General features: G+C 40.2%; 1 protein-coding gene across 1 annotated transcript in view; it reads left to right on the top strand.

Annotated features, from left to right (window-relative positions):
- LOC138748701 (protein piccolo-like) overlaps positions 1-24,296 on the top strand; it is a 191,736-nt gene that overhangs the window by 98,565 nt on the left and 68,875 nt on the right. Inside the window, exon 19 of the mRNA XM_069909320.1 lies at positions 15,890-15,983. Coding sequence (XP_069765421.1) covers positions 15,890-15,983 — 94 coding nt within the window. The remainder of the gene's footprint in view (positions 1-15,889; positions 15,984-24,296) is intronic.

Raw genomic sequence — 24,296 nt, 5'->3', positions numbered from 1 at the left:
AGGGCAATGAGGAGATTATGGGATTGAGGTGGAGGATGATGGGGAACTCTCAAAGGGCTCAATAGTTTTCCGAATTCTCATCCCATTTATAAAATAATATACTTTACTGCTTCTTCCAAAGTGCATGACCAGATACTTCCCTCCAGTATATTCGATAACCGCATCTTTGCCCATTCTCCCAACCTATCCAAGACCCTTCACAAACTCCTCCATCTATCTTCATATCATCTGTAATTCAGACTACAAAGCCATCAATTCCATCATTTAAATCATTAACATATAACGTAAAATGTAGCGGACCCAATACCGGCCCCAGTGGAACATCACTTGCCTCTAGCAGTCAGCCAGTAAAAGGCCCCCTTTATTCCTACTTTTTGCCTTCTGCCAGACAGACAATTATCTAATCACATTGGCACTTTTCCCATTATGCCACAGGCTCCCGTCGACTTTAGCAGGCTCACATACAGCACCTTGTCTATCATACACACCTGCACACAAACTCATGCACATACAAAATACTATCCTGTGACTCCCAAGCTTTCTTATTTTCTACAACTGAATTAGAAGCAATGCTCCTACTGATGATCCACTATCCAGGATGCTCACGGTAGTGTTATGAGCCCAGAGGACCCATAAACCCAGCAGCAGTAGATATTCACCAAGACAAATGGTTACTTAGACAAAAGTTGCTTTTAATTATCTTTAAACATGAAAACAGAATCAAACTTTAACTTATTATTAACGTAACCTAACTTAACCCCCTTCTTATTCTTAGCACACGTGTATGTAATATGTGTGTAAGTTTAGCAAAGTTCTTTGGTTCACAGTCCAATCTGACTTTTCATTCTTCCAAGTGCTTTGGTGCTCGAAAGGTAAATGGTTACCGCTCAGGAAGGTTCTTGTCAGTTTTCAAAGAGAGATTTGTTGTTCCAGGACATCCACAACTCCACTCCAGTGTCTTGCTGACAAAACTTGCCCCTTTCGGGATCTCCAGATGATGACCTCTTTCTTTCAGGTCACCACAGTTCCTTTTTGTTTCTCTTATTCCAAGTGAAACATTAGACAGCCAGTCCTCTCCTCTTGCATGAACCACAAGGGCTTTGACCAGGCCATCTTCCAAAATGGGATGATCTCTGCTTCTCTCTCTCTCACACACACACACACACACACACACACACACTTTGACTGAGAGAAAGCCGATTTGACTCTCTCTGCTTGCAAAACCACATGACCCTCTTACAACAGCAAGCTCTCCTGCAGACAATATGTGGCTCCAACAATCTCTTTCATCTGTTGCCTTTGATAAACAACAGCCGTTAGTTAAATCTCTTGAGCACACTTCAAAGCTCTTGCAAAAATGTGTGAGAAGCCACTATGTCTAGCATAGCTCCAGTATTTCAAATAAGATCTGTTTTAAAGTATTTGCATGTGAAGTACTCTTAAGAAAACTTTCCCAATTTATCTCCCAAAAACATTTCTATATACTCTGTCACAATAGACCTCCTGTAAAAGGTTGACATCATGGTGGCCTGTAGTGCAGTTGCAGTTGCTCCTTCGTGACAAGTGAGGAAATGTATGTCCACGATAGGTCACTAGTGAAGTGAACGCCAAGGAACTTGGTGCTCATCACTCTCTCCAGAGTGATTGATGTATAGTAGAGGGTGGTTGTTTCTGATGAAGTCCATGATTGTCTCCTTCGTCTTGTCCATGTCGAGACTCAGATTATAACTTTTGCACCATTTCATGAGATTTTCCACCTCTTCTCTGACTCATCGTTGTTGCTGATGTCCAACTTCTGTTGCACAATCTGCAAACTTGATGACACTGTTGGAGCTGGATATGGCGATACTCCTCATTGATTAGGAGTACTCAACATAGTTTTGTAAATGGTAGATAATATTTAACAAATCTTGAAAGATTTTTCAGGAGGTCACGAAGAAGGTTGACGAGGGGAAGCTTTGGATGTTGTCAGTATGGACTTTAGTAAGCCTTTTGACAAGGTTCCACATTAGAGGTCAGTTAGGAAGGTTTAATCATTAGGTCTTAATGTTGAAGTAGCGAAACAGATTCAACAATGATTGGATGGGAAATGCCAGAGAGTATTGGTGAAAATTTGTTGGTTTGTCAAATTGGAAGCTGGTGACTGGTTAAGTGCCTGAGGGATCAGTACTGGGTCAATTGTGGTTTTTCATATATATATATTACTGATCTGGATGATAGGGTGGTAAATTGGAGTAGTATGAATGCAGGTGGTATTGAGATTGGTGGTGGTGGTGTGGACAGTGAAGAAGCTTTTCAAAGCCTGCAGTGGGATATTGGATAGTTAGAAGAGTGGAGTTTAATTCTGATAAGTGTGAGGAGCTACATTTTGGTAGGACTAATCAGTAAAGGTTATGTACATTAAATGGTCGACAATTGAGGAGTGCAGTAGAACAAAGGGATTTAGGAATTCTAGTACATAATTCCCTGAAAGTGGAGTCACATGTAGATAGGTTGGTGAAGAAAGCTTTTGGTATGTGGGCCTTTATAAATAAGAGTATTGAGTACATGAGTTGAGGTGTCATGTTGAAGTTGCCTAAGGTATTGGTAAGGCCAAGTTAAGAATATTGTGGACAGTTTTGATTGCCAAATTATAGGAAGGATATCAACAAAATAGAGAGAGTGCAATGAAGATTTACAAAAGAGTTACTTGGGTTTCAGAATGTGAGTTACAGGGAAAAGTTAAACAGGCTAGGACTTTATTCCTTGGAGCACAGAAGATTGAGGGGTGATTTAATAGAGGTATATAAAATTATAAGGGGGACAGATAGATTAAATATAGATAGGCTTTTTCCATTGCGAGTGGGCGAGATTCAAACAAGAAGACATGGATTGAGATTGAAGGGGAGAAAGATTAGGGGAAATATGAGGGGGAATTTCTTCACTCAGGGGTGGTGGGAGTATGGAATGAGCTTACAGCCAAAATGGTTGATGTGGGCTCAATGTTAATATTTAAGGAAAAGTTGGATAGGTATATAGACAAGAGCGGTATGGAAGGTTATGGGCTGGATGTGGGTCAATGGGACGAGGTGGTAGTAGGTGTTTGGCACGGACTAGAAAGGCCAATCTGGCCTGTTTTTGTTCTGTAATTGTTATATGGTTATAACATTCATTTCCTTAGTGAATATTGAAGAAAAATATCATTTAAAATTTCCCACATCTCTTCTGGCTCCTCACAAAGCCGACCCCTCTGATCCTCAAGGGGCCTCATTTTTTCCCTCACTATTCCTTTAGTTTTAATGTACCTGTAGAAACCCTTTGGATTTATTTTTACTTTGACTGACAAAGCAGTCTCATATCTCCTTTAAGCCTTTCTATTTTTTTCTTGACTTTTTTTTGCCTCTAGTGCGTGACACAGGTAGAAATCCTAAGATTACCATCCATGAGGACTTGCTTTTTAACTTCTTCCCTAACTCCATACATTCTTTCTTCAGAACCTCATCCCTTCTTCTATCTATGTCATTGGTTCCCACGTGGACCATAACATTAGCCTGTTTGCCATCCCCCTTCAGAATGCTGTGTACTTGATCAGATATATCCCTGCCTCTGGCACCTGGGAGGCAACATGCCAACCTGGAGCGCTGATTTTGTCCAGCAAACCTATCTACCTTCCTAACCAATGTTTCCCCAATTACAAGAGCTCTCCTCTTTTCCCCCCTTTCCTTCTGAGTTGAGGGGCCAGCTTCCATACCAGATACTGGACCACCCCGACTTGTCCCTGGTAGGTTGTTTCCCCCCCCCCCCCCCCAACAACAGTATCTAAAACCGTATACATTATTGAGGGAAACTCTACTGTTGTCTCTCTTTCCCCCCCCCCACCCCACCCCATCCCCTTCCCTTTCCTCACAGACACCCAATTAGCTGACTCCTTTCTGTTTGGAGGTGACTGTCACCCTGCAACTCCAATATATGATTGGTTCTGCCTCCAACATGATACAAAGCTCATCCAGCTGCAACTCCAGTTCCCTAACTCAGTAAACGGCATTAGAAATCCAATACTGGAGGAGGAAGAAAATAAGACATGCCCATAGTGTGGAGGATGATGAAACAGTAGCTCTAAGAACTAAGGAGATCCAGTCGTGTACCAAAACCGCCCAATCGATAGGGATGGAAGTAGTCCTGTGAAAATTGCTTGATACTGTTTTTTTTAAGGAGGGAAGAATGTGATATTCTAAATTCAATTGTATTAATTGTTCTCAATAATTCTAAATTCTATGTAGTTGAGGTAACTGTGGGAGTTGGTGGGTTTATAGATGTCTGTTGAGAATTTTCTCCTGAGATGGAGACTGAGAGATCGAGGAAAGGGAGAGTGTTGCGAGAGAGGTCTAGCGTGTGAGATGTCATTCTCCAGGTGGCCCAGAACAGAATGAAGGAAATTTGCTTTGCAAACTTCACAAAGATGCAGTGTTCAGTGGAAAGGCCTTTGTAAAATTATGACTATGTTTCGTCAAACCACATCACTCTGGCCTCAGATACAACTGTGTTTTTAGGTGACAGTTCTTCAAAGGAAATATCTGTAGGCCTGCCATGAACCTAAAGTTTATGTACAATTTTCGGAATTAATGAAGTTGAAGGCATTATATTCCAAGTTCAATTTGAAGCAAAATTACATTTGTATTAAATTAAGAGATTTTGCCATTGAAATTGAGACAAATGCTCGTGATGCAAGTCAACCAAGCAATGGAGAGGTTCGGAGGGGAGATACAGTATATGGAGTGCTTCGCCTTCATAAGTCAGGGCCAATTGATTGGATAGATTGACAAAAAATATTAATGTTGTAGAAGTATCAATCAAAAGAGAGTTGATATTTTCAAGTTCCAATCATCTAAAAGTTTACCTGAATAATTTTGTATCGAAAATCATAATTACTTATTGCTTGCTTCAAAGCACATTTTTTTGGAATGTTTAAAACAATGCCTAACTTGCATGAATGAAAATGAACAGGTTCAAGTTAAGTTCAACTTCTGGTTTATTATCATTTGACTGTACACATACAACCAGATAAAACAGTGTTTCTTTAGATTATGGTGCACAGATAATAATCACATATCTACAATACAAAAAGTGTGATGATTTACTTTGTTCCAGGATACTGTTCATCAATCTCATGACCTGTGCAGAGAAGCTATTTCCCAACCTGTCAATCCTGATTTTGATGTCCCTGTGTCGCCTTCTTGATGACAGTGTGTACTGGATGGAAAGGGTCTTCAATAATTCTTTGGGGCCTATTTAAGAAAAATTCCAAGTAAATGTTTTCAATAGCCCCTACTTGGAATATTGGGTTCAGTTTTGATGACCGCACAGAAGGATGTGGCTGCTATAGAGAGGGTGCAGGGGAGATTTCTAAAGATCTCGTCTGGATTTATGAGGATAGGATGTGTGAACTTGGATTTTTCCTCCTTGAAGTTGGAGAGGATGAGGGGTGTATAAGATGAAGAGGCATTGTTCTGTGGATGACCAGAGCTTTTTCCCAGAGTTGAAATGTCTAACATGAGGGGACATAGTTTTAAGGTGCTTGGGATTAAGTACAGGGGAGATGTAAGAGGTAAGTTCTTCATCCAGACTAGAGTAGTGGTTGCATGGAATGCGCTACTGGCAATGGTGGTGGAGGCAGGAATAATAGAATGTTTTAGAGACCATTAGATAGGTACATGGAACTGAGAAAAATGAAGGGTTATGCAGTCGGGAAATTCAAGGCTGTGTTAGAGTAAGTTACACCGGACAACAACTTTTTTCAAAAAGTTTGCTTCCTGAAAAAAAATTGGGGATTATTATAGAGAACTTAAAACTGAACACAAAGATCATTTCAGATTTGCTGTATTATGTAGGAAGTTGGAGAAATATTAAATTAACTTTTGTTGAATTTATCCTGTTTAATTGCATAATGACGCTGACATGTTGTGTTAGTTCAACTGACCTAAAAAGGGTTTTCTGCTGATTTTCATTTGGACTCAGCATCTTAAGCCTCTCATATCAGTGTCCAACAATAGTCGGCCAGTGTTGATGGATTCCAGTTGGCCTGATGCTGCTTTTCCATGGTTGCAATGTCCTGGTGAATGTTTCATCATGTTCATTACTGACTGCACCAAGATCGGCAGGGGAAGAAATCCAAGCGCAAATGCAAAAATGAATTTCTCATGACATATTGCACTTCTTAATTTTGTATCTTTGAAGTAAACTTAAATTATGACTGGAATCACAAAAAAAATAGGTTACAATCAAAAACAGAATGTGATACAAAAGCTTTAAAGAGATTTTCATGATCAACAACTCAAATCAATAAAGTACACCCAAAAGAGTTCAGGAAGCAAAATCGTTGTTGTCCAATGTAATTCGGTCAGCACACACTACTCTTCTAGATTTCCACATTCTATGTTTTAATAGTGGAAAGGAAGACCCAGTGATCTTCACAGATTTGATTTTTTTGATTCTCAGTCCGCAGATTTTCAGCTACCGTACCACACAATAAGGCAGCCAGATGGGGGAGGTCACATGATGGCGTAGAGGACGCAGCGCACCCTCATGACTCCTGGAGGTTTTACTAAAAAGTGTTAATTAAGTAAAGTTTATACTGTTTAAACTATTTTAAATTTCATCTAAAGTCACTCTAGATGAAAAAAAAACAATGCCCCCATGCAAAGAAAAATTCTGAAAATCACACCGAAAGAAAAACGTGAGGGAAGAAAGGAAAAAGAACTTGGGAATACCTCATCAATGAAGGGGGCCACTGAAGTATCCTCTGGAGCCGCTGGAGACAGCCCTTGGTGATGGACCAGCTCACGGAGCTGCCTCTCCACAAAGATGGCGCCATTGCAAAAATTGGATCTGCACTGGGGATGCAAAGAAAAGTTTTTTTAAATCTTCAACATTTTTAAAGGGCCAGTTCTTCGCTGTTGATCAAGAAGAACTTTCCAAATATAGAAGAGGACTCGTAACAAATCTACAAGTGAAGAAGATGTGAGTACAGAAGAAGAAGAATTTAAAGACAAGGCCAAGTTGTTTAAGAAAAAATGGATAAAATTGATAAACTTAACACTGCAATGTAAAATAATTTTAAATTTTTAAATGGAGAAATCCAACAAGTTAAAGTTGATTTGACCAAATCAATAAACAACATTTCACAAAGGGTTACTGCTTTGGTTTCTATGAATGAAAAATTATTAGAGAAGGGTGACATCTTGGAGAATTATAGTAGAAGAAATAATCTTAAAATTGTTGGGATGTCTGAAGGTAAAGAGCCAAGATGTAATTTGTTTTTTCCAGGATTGGATATCTGAAATGTTTGGGCAATATAATTTTGAAGAGAAGATTTTGATTGAAAGAGCTCTTCGACCAAAGATGGGACCGAATCAGAGACCTCGATCTATATTGATTAGTTTTCTCAATTCTGGTGATCGAGAGAAGCAAAGAGCTGGAGAGCATGGGCCTTTGAATTATGAGGGTGATGAGATTTTTTTTTATCCAGATTTGAGTCATGCTCTTTTGAAGTAAAGGGAAGAGTTCAACCCAGTGAAGAAGACTTTATATGATAAAGGTTATAGATTTGTGCTTCCATTATCCAGCAACATTCCAGATCAGCAGTTTTCTTCACCATTTATATCCAAGCTGAAGATCTACCCAAGGCTCAGCAATCAGAGGACTTGTTGAAATGACTTGGCGATGAATGGGGAGAGGAATTTCTTTATTTCTGCTGGTCTTGATGTTTTGATAAGAAGAATCTTTACTTGGGGGGGTGTTGGTGTTATCCTAGTTTTGAATGAAATTATTGTTATTGGATTGCAGATGATGACACCAAAGTCCAATTTGACTTCTGGGAATTCTTCATGGGCAGGAATAAGAGATACTTATTGTTGGAATGTATAGGTGAAAATGATGGGTAAAACAGTTAAGATATTAAGTTTAATATTAATGGGATTAATGGCCCCATAAAAGGAAGAAGGTTTTATATATTAAGAAATTAGGAGTTGATATTGCCTTTTTACAAGAGACTCATTTGTCAGACAGTGAACATTTAAAATTGAAAAGAGATTGGGTAGGTAATGAGATTCAGGCGTTTGAAAGGAAGGACATTGAAACAGGTGAGGTAGAGTCTGTTTGGATTGAATAAAGAAATTGCAAGGGCAAGAGGAATATAATGGGGGTCATTTACAGGCCTCCGAAAAGTAGCTCAGATATCGGTAGTAGTATAAATCAGGAATTAAGAGTGGCATGTCAAAGTGGTAGCAATACGGTAGTTATGGGGAACTTCAACGTGAAGGTGGACTGGGATAATCAGACGGGGGCAGGAATACAAGAGAGGAGTTTATAGAATGTCTACGAGATACTTTCTTGGAACAGCTAGTGGAGGAACCTACCAGGGGGAAGTCGATTCTGGACTGGGTGCTGTGCAGCGACGCAGACTTAATAAGTGACCTTGATGTAGGGGAGCCATGAGGTAATAGTGACCATGGTATGGTTACTTTTAAGCTGCAATTAGAAAGGGAAATGGAAAGGAAGTCGGAAGCATCTGTACTTCAGTTAAATAAAGGAAATTTTGCAGCTATGAGGGAGGAGCTATCCAAAATAAAATGGGAAGATACACTAGCTGGGAGGACAACTGGGGAAAAATGGCAGGTTTTTATGGACATTTTTCACAGGATTCAGGACAAATTTATTCCAAAGTGGAGGAAAGGCTCTAGGAGATGCAAATGGCAGGCCTGGCTAACTAAGGAAATCAAGTGCATTATCAAGTCCAAAGGGAGTAATTATAAGATAGCGAAGCGGAGTGGGAAATTAGAGGATTGGGAAACCTTCAAAGAACATCAGAGGGTAACTAAGAAAGCCATAAGAGACGGGAAAATGAAGTACGAGAGGAAATTAGCAGATAATATTGCGGAGGATAGCAAAAGCTTTTTTAAGTATGTGAAGAGGAAGAAATTGGTTTGGTCTAAAATTGGCCCTTTGAAAATGGGCAAGGGTGAAACAAGGAGATGGCAGAGGAATTTAACAAATACTTTGCAACTGTCTTCACCAAGGAGGATATAGGTTATAGTCAGTTAGGGGGTAGTGGTCATGCGGTACCAAGAGACTTGGGGAACTTTACTGGGGAGGTAGGGGATCTAATGGATATCCGGATCCAGAAGCAGGAGGTTATGAGTAAATTGTTGGGACTGAGGGCTGATAAATCCCCAGGGCCTGATGGGCTGCATCCCAGGGTGCTTAAAGAGGTGGCTATGGAAATTGTGGAGGCACTGGTCGACATTTTCCAAAGTTCCATAGATTCCAGGGAGGTCCCTGAGGATTGGAGAGTGGCTGATGTGGTGCCGCTTTTTAAGAAAGATGGGAGGGAGAAAACGGGAAATTATAGACTGGTTAGCCTGACATCAGTGGTGGGGAAGATATTGGAGTCCATCATAAAAGGAGAAATAGCAGAACACTTAGGCAGAAATAATAGTATAAGGGCTAGTCAGCATGGATTCCTTAAGGGTAAGTCATGCTTGACTAACCTTCTGGAATTTTTCGAGGATGTGACAAAGAGGGTGGACTCGGGAGAGCCAGTGGATGTGGTGTATTTGGACTTCCAGAAGGCCTTTGATAAGGTACCGCACGGGAGTCTAGTGGGCAAGATCAGGGAGCATGGAATTGGAGGTAAGGTGCTGACATGGATAGGAAATTGGTTAAGAGATAGGAAACAAAGGGTTGGAGTGAATGGGTCTTTTTCAGAATGGCAGGATGTGACGAGTGGAGTGCCTCAGGGATCGGTGTTGGGTCCTCAGTTGTTTGTAGTTTATGTTGATGATTTGGATGAGGGGATTGTGAATAACATGAGCAAATTTGCAGATGACACTAAACTGGGTGGCGGTGTGGGGTGTGAGGAGGATGTAAGGAAAATGCGGAGGGACTTGGACAGGCTGGAGGAGTGGGCAGCTAAATGGAAGATGAATTTCAATGTGAACAAATGTGAGGTTATTCATTTTGGGGGAAGTAATAGGAAAGCTGAGTATTATTTAAATGGAGACAAGCTAGGGAGTGGGGAAGTGCAAATGGATCTGGGTGTACTTGTTCACCGGTCACTGAAGGCTAGCATGCAGGTTCAGAAAGCTGTGAAGAAGGCAAATGGAATGTTGGCTTTCATAAAGAGGGGATTGGAGTATAGGAACAGAGACGCCCTTCTGCAGTTATACAGGGCCCTGGTGAGACCCCACCTGGAGTATTGCGTCCAGTTCTGGTCTCCAAACTTGAGGAAGGACATACTAGCTATAGAGGGTGTGCAGCGCAGATTTACAAGGTTAGTTCCAGGGATGGCAGGGTTGTCATATGCAGCAAGGCTAGAAAAACTGGACTTGTATCCGATGGAGTTTAGAAGGATGAGGGGGGACATGATTGAGGTATATAAAATCATCAGGGGGATAGACAAGGTGAAGTCTGATTACTTGTTCCCAATGATGGGGGAGACGAGGACTAGAGGGCATAGTTTAAGAATACAGGGTAGGCCCTTTAGGACGGAGATGAGAAAGCATTTTTTTACCCAGAGAAGTGTGAATCTGTGGAATGCTCTGCCACAGAGGGTGGTAGAGGCGGATTCGCTGACTATGTTCAAAAGAGAGTTAGATAAGACTCTTGTGGGTAACGGAGTTAAGGGTTATGGGGATAAGGCTGGAAAGGGGTACTGATGGTAATGATCAGCCATGATCTAAAATGGCGGTGCTGGCCCAATGGGCCAAATGGCCTACTCCAGCTCCTATTGTCTATTGTCAAGTAGTCTTTCCACATTTAATCTAAAGCTAGGGGAGTGGCAATTTTAATTTAAAATGACTACCAGTTAAAATTCAAGATGTAATTACTGACCCAGTGGGAGGATATCTTATAGTTAATTTTCAAATATTTTCTGAAGAATGGATCTTATTGTATATTTATGCACCCAATTTGGATGATCAGAAATTTATTCAAGATACTTTTTTGAATTTAGAGAATGTACATGAAAATATTTTGGTAGGTGGTGATTTAAATTTTTGTTTTGGATAAATCCGAAAAATATAGTGATGTCAAAAGCTGCTAAAACATTGGGGGGGGGGTGCCTTGTGATGACGTGGGGCTAGACTTGAAATCCTTTCTTTCTCAGAATTGGGGGAACGATCACATAAGGTTTTGGCTTGGCAATTAAATGTGGAATAACACTCTTGAACAATGAATGCAATAAAGCAGGGTAATAATCAAGTGGCTTATAAACCACAAAAAAATGAATGATGTATTTAAGAAATTTTATGAAAATCTCTATACTTCTGAATCTTATGTGATGAAGAGGATATAGATGATTATTTGTCACAACTTTCATTACTAAGCTTAACTCAAAAAGGTAAGGATGAATTAGATAGTCCCTTTATTGAACAGGAGGTATTTGATGAGCTTTCAAGTTTAAAAAATAATAAATTTCCAGGTGAAGATGGGTTCCCAGTTGAATTTTATAAAGAGTTCAAGGATTTATGAAGGTAATAGCACAAGCTTTTGAACCACATTGTCTTCCAGAATCCTTTTCCACGGCAATCATTTATGGTTCTTCCTAAAAAGGATACAGTTCCATTAAAACCAACTTCTTATAGACCTATACCTTTGTTGAATTTAGATTACAAAATTGTTGCAAAAGAATTAGCAAATTGAATGAATGAATATCTTCCTAATTTAATAAATATGGACCGTACAGGTTTTGTTAGAAATAGACAAACTTTGGAAAATATAGCAAGATTACTAACTATAATTCACTTAGCTCAGAAAAAGATTTGAGTCTTATTGTAGCTTTAGTTGCAGAAAAGGCTTTTGATAGGTTAGAATGGGACTTTTGTTTAAGGTGTTGAGTAAATTTGGTTTTGGTGTAAATTTTATCAATTGGGTTAAGGGTTTATATAGAAGTCCTAAACTAAAAGTGAGAACAAATGGACAGGTGACCCAATTTTAAAATTTAAATCTATCTAGTTGACAGAGAAGTCCTTTATCTGTTTGCTTGAGCTATCGAGCCACAGGCACAAAAGAGTAGAGATAATTAACAATTGTGGGGATTTGATTGAGATGGATCAGACTCAGCATAAAATGACTTTATTTGCTGATGATGTATTAGTTTATTTAACCCAACCACAAATGTCATTACCAAGGCTTTAACAACAATTATTAGACTATGGGAATCTTTCAGGATATAAAATAAATTGGGATAAAAGCAAGGTAATGGAATGAGTTAAAGGAGACTATTCACATTCTAAAAAAGCTGTTCGATTCAAATGGAGCAATAAGATTAAATATTTAGGTATATGTATTGATTCTAATTTGAAAAACCTTTATAAATTAAATTATAAACCAATATTTTTAAAAAGATAAAGATTTGAAGAGATGGGTCGATTTACCAATTACAATAATAGAGAAAGTTAATTGTATCAAGATGAATGTTTTTCCACAAATACAATATTTATTTCAAACTTTGCCTATACCTTTACTCCAAACATTTCCTTAAGATTTAAATAAGCAGCTTAAGAAGTTTCTTTTGAAAGTGAAAATGGTAAGAAAGTCATTGGAGAAATTAACATGGAAATATGAACAAGGAGGGTTGCAACTTCCTAACTTTAAGAATTATTGAGCAGCTCAATTCAGGTTTTTAGTTTATATGTTTGTTAAATTCAGACCATAATGGGTGGACATTGAGTTAAGTAACATAGGACAAGTTATGCCAGACGAATTTATTGATAAATGGGAAGCAAAATCTAGTATAATAGATAAGGAAGTCTCAATATTAAGGCACTTGTTGAATATTTGGAATAAAGTTAAATTAGAAATTGATGGAAATATTATTTTGTCAAAAACACCATTAATCAATCCTCTAAATGTTTCATAAGACTAACCTTTTTTAAATATATGGTGTCATAAGGGAATTTCCAAATTTTAATGATAATAATGGATTGATGTCGTTTGATCAGTGAAGCTTAAATATATCCTCGTAATACATTATTTTGTTATTTTCAGTTGAGAAAAATTAGGATCAGAAATTATTTTAAAAAGATTCATCAAATTTGGAACAAATTATGATTAATTGAACGATTAAAAAGTTTATTTCAATTGCATACATATTATTGCAAGTAGCTTTGTTCAATTCAAAAGAAAAATGGGAACGAGATTTACCGTAAATATTTGTGTAAATGCGAAAAATGTTGTACAGAAATTTGAGCTCAAAGTAGTGGGGGGGGGGGGGTGGGGTCATATTATACATGAGGTTATTAATTTAATGATTTTTTTCTGCCAGGTTTAACGATAAGTAAGATTATCAGTCGCCGCCTACATTGACGGCAGTGCAACTAAGTTGGGCGGGGGGGAGAGATGGCAGCGCCACTTGGGCAGGTGAGGGGAGGGGGTCATATTATACACGGGGGTAAAATTTTTCTCCTTTTTTCCCCTCAAAAATGTGGGGGGTCTTATTATACATGAATATTTACAGTAGATATCACCATAGAACAAACTTGGGAAAATTTATGTAAAGAAGTTATGACAAATACTATTAATGTACAATATAGATCAATTCATTGTTATTTTTTACATCAAATGTATATTACCTCCTCAGAAATTAAATAGATGGAAATCGAATTTATCAGATCAATGTTTTAGAAGTTGGGCAGAAATTGGAACTATTTTTCCATTCTACGTGGACTTGCACAAAAGTTCACCCTTTTTGGGTTTCTATTCACAAACTTTCACAACGGATAATGGGGGTGGATTTTCCTCTAAATCATGAATTTTTTTTAGGTAACTTTGAAAGTATCACCCCTGAATTGTCGTTGTCAGATTTTGAACTGAAGTTTGTTAAGTTGGCTTCATTAATAGCAAGGAAATGTGTCGCTGTCACATGGAAATCTGATGTCTCACAAACTTTAGAAAGGTGGCATGATGAAATTCAATGTTGTATTCCATTGGAGAAAATTACGTATAATTTGAGAAACAAATATTCTTTATTTTTCCAAATTTTGGGTCTGCATGCTTGATTTATGAAATGAAAATTATAACATTTATTTTTATACTTTTCCTGTTCCATGAAGTTTTCCCTGAAGAAATAATATAATGGTTTTGTGATGTCTTTAAGGTCTCTGAGTGTCAACTGATACAATTCAAATTAATTATCTGTGATTGTTTTTTAATGGAATATTTTCTATTTTAGTTCTGAGATTATAATAGTTTTTTTGGGGGGGTAGGAGGGGTTTTAGTTTTATATATATATATATATATAGTTTCAACATGTATTTGTTAACACTATTATGTAATTTGGTATTATTCTCAATGATTTGATCTTGTATGTTGATTCAATAAAATATTAAAAAAACAATGAGGCAGCCAGATGGACCCTCTCAATGGTGCTCCTGTAAAATGTGGTCAAGATGGAGCCAGCAGTTTTGCCCTCATGAACCTCCTGAAGGAGTGTTGCACTGCTGTGCCTTCCAGACTAATGAGGAGGTGTTGTGGATCCAGGATAGGTCATCCTTTCTATCCAAACCAAGGAACTTTAGGTTCTCCATGTCAGAACCATTGATGTATTATGGAGAGTGGTCAATATTCTTCCTCCTGAAGTCCACAGTCATCTCTTTTGTCCTCATTGAGGCTCAGGTTATTGTTCTTGCACCATTTTACAATCCTCCCAACTCCTCTCTGCAAGGGCAACTCATCATTGTTGCTGATGAGGCCAATGACTATTACAATCTGTTGGAACTGAATTGTGCAGTGCAGTCGTGAGTCAACAGCAGGGTTAGGAGCAGGTTAAGCTGACAGGCCTGAGGTGCATGAGTGCTTAGCATAATGGGGGTTGAGGTTTGACTGCCAACCTGGACAGACTGTAGTCTTTCAGTCAAAAAGTCCAGAATCCAGTCCCAGAGAGGACAGTTTATCCACCAGCCTCTGAGTTATGATCATTTTGAACACCCAGCTGAAGTTGATGAACAGCAGACTGGCTTATGAGGCATTATTCTGTCAGTGGGTCAAAACAGAATGGAGAGTCAAGCCTATGGCATCAACTGTGGGCCGGTTTGGACAATAGAGAAACTTGAACAGGTCCAATGTTGGGGAAAGTGCAATTTGATGCATGTCATTACCAGTCGTTCAAAGTACCTCATAGAGTTCAGTGCCACTAGGTGATGGTCATTTTGTCCAGTTACCACCACTTTCTTGGGAACCAGGATGACGGTGTGCCTGCCTTAAATCGTGGAGAAACAGTGAACTGTTGCGGTAAGATGTTGAAGATGTCCGTTAGGACTTCCATCAGCTGGGCCACACAGTCCTTCAGCACCTGATCAGGTATGTTGTCTCGTGCTGCTGCATTGTGTGGATTCACCCTGGAGAGGATTTTCCTCACCTCCGCTGTGGCTAGCAGGGTGCTTGCTCCTGAGGGAAGACTAGTTTATTTTTGGTGTGATCTCCTTTTCTCATCGAATCATCCATAGGTGGTATTCAACCTGTCAGGAAGGGAGGCATAATTGTTGTTGACCTGCAATGTTGACTTACAGTCAATTACGGTTTGAATCTCCTGCCACATGCGCTTCATGCTGCCGGTGTCACACTAGTGTCTCTGGATTCTCAGTGTGTACCTTGCCCACCTGACTGCTGATCTTAATGGCATCTGGTCACCCAACCTGAAGGGACTGATCTCCCATAGCTAGGTATCTTTTTATCACCATAACATCTTCAATGCACTTGCCTACCTAGCTGGTCATTGAGTTCATTTTCTCGTCATTATATTGATTTTTTTTAAAACTAACAATGTAGATGTTTCATTTGTTTTGTTAATTTTCAAAACAGCATATCTAAGTCTTATCATCTGCTTTATTAACTAACATGTTGCATTTTATGACAGTGTAGAGAACAAGCGCAGAACTAAGCATGTGCCGAAAAGCCTCAACCCAGAATGGAATCAAACTGTGATTTACAAAAGCATCTCAATGGAGCAGGTAACATCCCAATTTTAACAGCTCAGTACATTTGCCAGGGGCAAAGTGACTGAAAGAGAAGACACACTTCTGAAAACATGCAGGTGAAAAATAATTAATTGCAAATGAGGACAAACTGGCGACTCTCTGTCTTCCTTACAAAGTTCAAGAATTTCATGCATGTTACTTTCTAAATGTCGTATTACACATGACAGTCATGGAACCTTTATATAGAGTTGGGGATTCAGAATTCTTGCTTGCCATGAAAGTGTGCAGTGTAATCATGACTCGGACATTTTAGTGTATGAATTAATAAGTTGGAAGTAAATGATCATTTTCAAAGTATTTCAAATTGTGAATATTTTATAATTCATACAGTCCTTCAAAATGTTCCTTTATTTATTGATGTCATGGATCTTTAAAAACTTGGTAAACATTGGAATCAAGCTTCAAATTGTTTTCAGATCATACTGCTCAATGTCAATCACTCTCTCTTCTCCCACAGTTACATACTCCAATTAAAGCTCATTAAATCATTGTTCTCCTTCGGGCCCTGAATCAACTTTTCATATGATCATCTCATGTCTGAAGCTCAAGACTTTACATAATTTACAAGAATAACAAGTTTCATTGTGTGACTAAAACTAAAAGTCAGGTTTTCAAAGTTTAACATGTTTGTTAGTCTCAACTCCAATTAAATTACACCAATGTTTTCTCTTTCAATCTTTTTATTAACATTTCGTAAGATACACAGCATAAAGAGAATAGAAATAACACAATTAAAATGGAATGTCCAAGTCAACAGAGAATAAGTATCAGATAAAAATTCCAAAGAGTGAAAATGTGGCATATTAGAAATAATTCTGCTAATAAAGAAAGCAAAGACAACGAAATAACTAATATATATAAAAAACCCCAACTAATCTAATAAAAAAATTTTAAAAAAACAACTGAGTGGCCTATTCCAAGGATTTTCTGAATCGTTAAAACTGCTCCAGTCCACACCTACAGATAACAAAATGGCAAGAATTATATGACATCTGGAATGGAAGAGTTAATTCATAGAATAATGCCAGTTATATCCCATGAAAGTCATCAATAAATGGTTTCCATGTTTCTTCAAATGTAGTAGTTGAACAGGTAAGAACAGGTACACAATCCTTTTTCCGGACATCTAAAATCCGGAAAGCTCCAAAAGCTGGCATTTTTTTTCCTCGTGCTGGTACAGCAGAGGGAGCGAGAGAGAGACGACAGCGTGACTCGGGTGGATGAGGGGGAGAGAGACCGCAGCGCAAGTTGGGTGGGCGGAGGGAGAGAGATGGCAGCATGACTCGGGCGCGCAGGGGAGGAGGAGAGAGAGATGGCAGTGCAACTCGGGCGGGCAGGGGGAGACGGCAGGGCAACTTGGGTGGGTGAGGGGGGAGAGAGATGGCAGCGCAACTCAGGCAGTTGAGGGGGGAGAAAGACGGTAGTATGACTCGGGTGGGGGAGGAGAAAGAGTCGGCAGCAGTGCGAATTAGGTGGGCTTAAATCTGGGACAGCTGGCTTGTTCTGAAATCTGGAAAAATTCAAAATTCGGAACACACTGTCCTCTAAGGGTTCAGGATAAAGGATTGTGTACCAATATGACTTCTGATTTTTGTTTTGCTGATTTAAGAAAGAGATAACACAAGAAAGCCATTGAAATAATGTAGGAGAATCAAAGACTTTCTATTTAAGTAAAATGGCTCTTCGAGCTAATAGTGTATAAAAACCTGTAAGTCGATCTGCAGAAGTAGGTGAATAACCTACATCTGTAATTCCAAAAAGAGTAGTTAAGGGGTTCGGTTGTCATTGAATGACCATATCATTGATAGAGTTTAAAAAAAACAATGTTTTTTTTAACCAGAACAGATTAGACATAAAACATTACAATGGTGCAGGCCCTTCAGCCCATGATGTTGTGCTGACCTATATTAACCTACTCAACAAACTAATCTTTCCCTACCTCACACCCATAACCCACAATATTTCTTGCATCCATGCGGCTTAGTTTTTTAAATGTTCCTATTGCACCATCCCCTTTACTCTCTGTGTTTTAAAAAAAAAAACACACCCCAAATGTCTCCCCTAAATTTTCCTCCCCTCACCTTGTACAGATGTCCTCTGGTGTTTGCTACTGTCACCCCAGGAAATAGGTGCTGGCTGTTAACCTTATCGATGCCTCTCATAATCTTCTGGATCTCTATTAAGTCATCTCTCATCCTTCTTTGTTCCAAAGAGATGAGCTACTAGCTCTGTTAACCTGGCCTCATAAGACACATTCTTTGATCCAAGCAACATGCAGGGATATCTCCTCCGAGCCTGCTCCATAGCTTCTACATTCTTCCTGTAATAGGGCGACCAGAACGAAACACAATATTCTAGGTGTGGTCTCAGCTGCAACATTACCTCACAACTCAAAGTCAAACCCCCAATTGATGAAGGCCAGCATACCATAAGCCTTCTTAACTACTCTATCAACCTATGCAACCATGAGAGGCTATGGATTTGGACCCTAAAGTGTCTCTGTTCTCCCACTCTTAAGAATCCTACATGGTGAAGGGAGCAAGCCTGTGATTACAACCCTTAAAGTCCTGTCTTTGTTTTCTACCTTGCTCCCTGTATTTTCAGTTCAGGATCGCATCCTTTTTTCCGATGTATGCCGTTGATACCGACAGCCCTGCCCCTGGCACCTGGGAGAGAACAATCCATCTGGTGTCTCTTTGGCATCCTAGAATTTCCTGTCTGCCCCTCAAACTATTGAATCTCCGATTACTACGGCTCTCTTTTTCTCCCTTCTTCCCTTCTGAGCTGCAGGGCCAGGCTCAGAGCCAGAGGCCCGGTCGCTATGGCTTTGCCTGGTAGGTCGTTTCCCCCCAAAAGTATCCAAAGTGGTATGTGTATTATTGAGGGGAACAGCCATAGGGCTGCCCTGCAAAACTTACCTGCTTGCCTTACCTCTCCCTCTCCTGACAGACACCCATGTTCCTGCCACCTGCAGCTTCAGTGTGACTGCCTCCCAGTAGCTCCTATCTATGAACTCACCATTCTCTCATATGAGCTGAAGGTCTTCAAGCTGCAACTCTAGTTCCCGAACACAGTCTGGAAGGAGCTGCAACTCGATGCCCTTTGTGCAGATGTAACTGTTAGGGAGATGGTAAGTTTCCCAGATTTCCCACATCTCACAAGATGAACACTCCACTAACTCCGTTACCATTCTGACTAATCTATTGGCAATAATAAACGGTCAAAGAATAAATAATAATAAACTCTCACCAGAATCTTATCTTAGTCCCCGCCTCTTCTGGCTGAAGCCTCTTGAGTCAAAGCCTCAATGCACTACTCTAACTCTGGCCCACCACACCATGGCTGCTCCCATGATGGCCGCCCCTACAGTGGCCACTCACCTGCTTAAGCTGTCCTGCTCTCCACCCTCTCCTTCCAACTCCTGTTCGCTGGAAAAGAGACAACATAAAACACAAAAAAGCACATGAATCAAAAAATGTAATATTGTCTTCTTTCTCTTTCTTTGGGCTATTTTAGAAGAATTTCTAAAAAAAAATATGATTACAGAAGTTGTACTTCTATCAGGAAATGAAACATCCATAATGATGGATATAAAATGATTGCAGGAAGAGAAAGATCGATGCAACATTGAGGGCCGAAGGCCCTGTACTTTGCCATAGTGTTCTGTTTTATGTTCAAAAGGAAAAAGGCAACTCAACCAATTTCCTGCTTTTTCTGACTTTCATACAATTACATCGACATTTGACAGAGACTAGCAATTCCTTACATGACAGTGGCAGGCATTGCACTATTCTGCCAAGAACCCAAGGCCAAGATGTGAGGGGAGTAGTTTGGAAGGTGGTATGTGGCAAGAGATTGAGGGTCCAAACATCAAGGAAGGTAACTGTTAAGGAAATTATACTTCCAGAGCATCAAAAAAACATGAGAAACACTCAAAAGCTCAGAAAACATCTGTGTCAAGTGAAGCAGTTAATACAGCCCAAGACCCTTTGTTAAAACTGGAAAAGAAAAAAATAAGTAAGTTTTCAGTAGCACAAATGGTCACAGAGTTTTACAGCAAAGCAAAGAGGCCTTTGGCCCAACTTGTCTATGCAGACCTATTTGGAAGAGATGGGTAGAAGAAAGGAAATTTCTCCATAATGAGACCAGATGAATTAATGTACAGATTCAGAAATGCTTTGTACACCTGTAACATAATGCATCTGCTCTTACATCTGGTGCCATAACCAATGAAGGCAACTTTGGAAAATGCCTCGCTCACCACTGTCCATCCATGTCGCAACTTCAGGGATCTGTGTACTTGTACTTTTCAGTCTCCTTCCACAATACTCTCCAGGGCACTGCCATTTGTTGTGTGGCCTTCCCTGGTTTATTATCTCTATTCCAGCGAGAGCGGGAACAGCAGCAAGTAGGTTGCACTTAGTGAAGCAAGGCCCAGGAGCATGTGGATTGTTAGGGAAGTCAGTAGTTTCCCAGATGACTACCAATGCAAGATGTGCATCCAGCTGGTGCTCCTGACAACCCGTATTAAGGCTTTGGAACAGGAGCTGGATAAACTCCGGACATTCAGGAGCCAGAAGGGGTAATAATAAGAGTTACAAGGACATTATTACACCCAGGAGACAGGAAGAAGGTGGATGGGTTACAGTTAGGATAGGGAGAGGGAACAGGCAGACAGAGCAACACTCCCACCTGAAAAACAAGTATACCGTTTTGGATACTATTGAGGGTGATGATCTTCAGGGTATAAGCCATGGCAATCAGATCTCTGGCACAAGTCTGGTGCTGTGGCTAAGAAGGGAAGGGGGAAAAAGAGGAAAGCACTAGTGACAGGGGATTCCATAAGAAGACAGATGAGAGGTTCAGTGAAGGAGATGGTGAATCCTGGATTGCTGCAAGGGTCTGGGATATCTCAGATCGAGTTCATGACATTCTTAGGTGGGAGGGTGATCAGCCAGATGTTGTGGTCCACATAGAGACCAATGACATAGGTAGGAAGAGTGAGAAAGTCCTCCAAGGAGAGTTCAAGGGTTAGGCAATAGGTTGAAGAAGAGCCTCCAGGGTAGTGATCTCAGGGTTGATTTACATGCTGGAATGATTAGAAATAGGAGAATCAGGCATCTTAACACAGGACTACAAACATGGTGTAGGAGGGAGGGCTTCAGGTTTCTCAATCACTTGGCTCTGTTCCAGGGAACGTGGGAACTGTACCGATGGGACAGATTGCATCTGAACTGGAAGGGGATTAATATCCTTGTGGCCAAGTCTTGCCCTGATGAGTTTAAGCTAGATTTGCAAGGGGAGGAAAACCAGAATGTTAGAGCAGTTAGTAGAAGGAGGAGGAAGATCATGTAAGGGCTGCTTGTATTGACAGAAATCAAAGGTTTGTACATGATAGAAATTTTCTCAGGTGTATTTTAATGAAAGGTGTATTGTTCGAAAGGTTGACGACCTTCAGGAATGGATTGACGTATGGGATTACGCCATTATTGCTATTAGTGAGACTTGGTTGCAGGAGGGACAGGACTGGCAGCTTAATGTTTCGGGATTCTGTTGTTTCAGATATGGTTTCCACATAGATTGAGAGAGATAAATATGAGAGGTCATAGTTTTAAGATGAAAGGGGAAAGGTTGAGGGGGAACATTAGGGGGAAGTTTTTCAAACAGAGAGTGGTGCGAGTGTGTAATGAGCTACCATCTGATGTGGTGAATGCAGGTTCTATCTTATTATTTAAGAATAAATTTGATAGATACATGGATGGAAGCGGTCTGGAGGGTTATGGAATGGGAGCAGATCAATGGGACAAGCAAAATAATAGTCAGCACAGACTAGAAGGGCTGAATGGCCTGTTTTCTGTGCTGTAGCATTCTATGGTTCTATTAACAATTTGGATGGCAATGTAGTGAATGTGATGAGTCAATTTGCAGATAGGGTGGACAACCAGCACTTGTTTCCCAGGGCAGGATCAGCAAACACCAGAGAACTTGTACAAAATGAAGGGAGGGAAATTTTGGGGAGACATCATGGATAAGTTTTTACACAGTTGTAGGTGCCTGGAACAATTATAGAAGGTGAAATATTGAGGCCATTTAAGAGACTCTTTGATATTTGAATGAGAGAAAAATAGAGGGTTATGGGATAAGGGAGGGTTTAGTACTTTTGTTTAGCAAGGGATATATGGGTTGGCAGAACATTGAGGGCCAAAGAGCTTGTACGTGCTGTATTGTTCTATGACACGAAGACAGGACTGGAAAAGTGACAGAGGAGATTCCATAGGCTGTTGATAGTTACTGAAGGGCTTGAGTTACAGGGAGAGATTGGATAGACAGAGACTTTATTCCCAAGTACTGGAGGCTAAGAGATGATCTCCTCTGGACCTTCTCCAAGGGTCTTGGTAAGGAGTCTAAAATTGCTCACAATACACCGTGTGGTCTGACCAATGCCTTATAAAGCCTTAACATTATAATCCTGCTTTTATATTCTCGCCCTCGAAGGTGAATGCTTGCATTGCATTTGCCTTCCTTACCACCGACTCTACCTGCAAATGATCCTTTAGGAAATATGGAACGAGAACTCGCTTATCTGTTTGCACCTCTTATTTCTGAACTCATTGCCTCATTAGTAATATATATATCTTGAAAAGAAACAGTTCCAGCCCCGAGCCCGATGGAACACCACTGGTGATCCACGGTCAACCAGAAAAGCCCCCTTTTCTCCCCACTCTCTGCCTCTTGCCAGTCAATCAGTCTTCTATCCATCTTTGCTGTTAGACCATGGGCTCTTACCTTGTTGAGCAGCCTCATGTGCATCACCTTGTCAAAGGCCTTTTAAAAATCGAGATGAATAATATCCACTGCATTTCTCTTGTTCATTCTTTGCTGTTATTTCTTCAATGAATATTCCAATATGTTTGTCAGCCCTGATTTCCCCTGAAGGAAATCGTGCTGCCTTCTGCCTACTGTAACGTATGTTTGCAAGTACCACAAAACCTCATTCTTAATAGATTCTAACATCTTGCAAACCACTGAAGTCACGCTAACTGGTTTAATCTCCTGGCATATTTGCTCCTCTAATTTTAGTTACCTATTTTGGAATCTCTATATGCTCCCAACAAAGTGATCATGACTTTTTTGTTCCTCAGCTACATCTCAATACTTTATGAGCCAACTATGGCATCTCTCACCTCTGTTGAGCTACCAGTCCTGTTTCTCTCTTAAGCAGGTTTTCATGATGGCTACCCTATTCCGTGTGTTGATTCATGACCTAAGTTCATCTGCCTTACTCAAAAAGCCTCTTGCATTAAAATTGGTGCAATTTGAACCGATTGCCATTCCTCACTCTCTGCCTTTCTTCTGTCTCCTAAACTTGCATTCATCACTCTCTGGACCAACCAACTTTTAACCTCTCACCTGCTTCTGCCCTGCACAAGATCCCTCACCCTTGCTAATTTGGTTAAAACCCACCTGTGTGCAACCCATCCCTCTTGAACAGTTAGCCTCTCCCCAACAGAGAACCCAAAAACCAATTTCCTGCACCAGCTCCTCAGCCACAAATTCATCTGGTCTATCTTCTTATTTCTGACCATGTCAGCACATGTCAGCAGTAGTAATCCAGAGATCAGTACCCTTGAGGTTCTGTTTGTCAACGTGTTACCTAACTGCCCATACTTTTGGTTCAGATCTCATCCTTTATTCTGCTGATATCATTTGTACTAATGTATGCAACAATCTTTGACTGTTCACCCTCCTCGCTGAGAATGTTTTCCAACCGCTCAGTGACATCCTTGACCCTGTCACCCAGTGGCAACACACGATCCCAGTGTTTCTTCCATGACCATAGAATCTTCTCTCATCTCATCACCATCGAGTCACTCATTACTATCACTCTACCTGACTGAACCCTCACCTTCAGATCCTCAAAGATGGTCATAAAGTCACTGGCCTGACTGTCAAGAGCTGCAGCTGGATGCACTTCTCACAGTTGTAGTCACAAGCAAAAGTACTAAGTCCCCAACCTCTCACATCCTACAGGGGGACTATTCCACTATCTTGATAGACATCCTGTTTACACTCAATCAATTTGCAATTTAGTTTAGAGATATAGCACAGGCTCCTCTGGCCCATGAGCCCATGCTGCCCAATTACATCCTGTGACCAATAACCAAGTAACCCCATACGTCTCTGGAACATGGGAGGAAACTGGAGATGTCAGAGGAAACTCACCCCATCACAGAGAAAACCTACAAACTCCTTACCAATGGCATCTGAGTCAAGTCACTAAGGTTT

This window comes from Narcine bancroftii, chromosome 13 (assembly GCF_036971445.1).
Source record: "Narcine bancroftii isolate sNarBan1 chromosome 13, sNarBan1.hap1, whole genome shotgun sequence".
Lineage (NCBI taxonomy): Eukaryota > Metazoa > Chordata > Chondrichthyes > Torpediniformes > Narcinidae > Narcine > Narcine bancroftii.
Note: the sequence above shows the minus strand (reverse complement) of the source record. Positions and strands in the feature narration are given on the sequence as shown.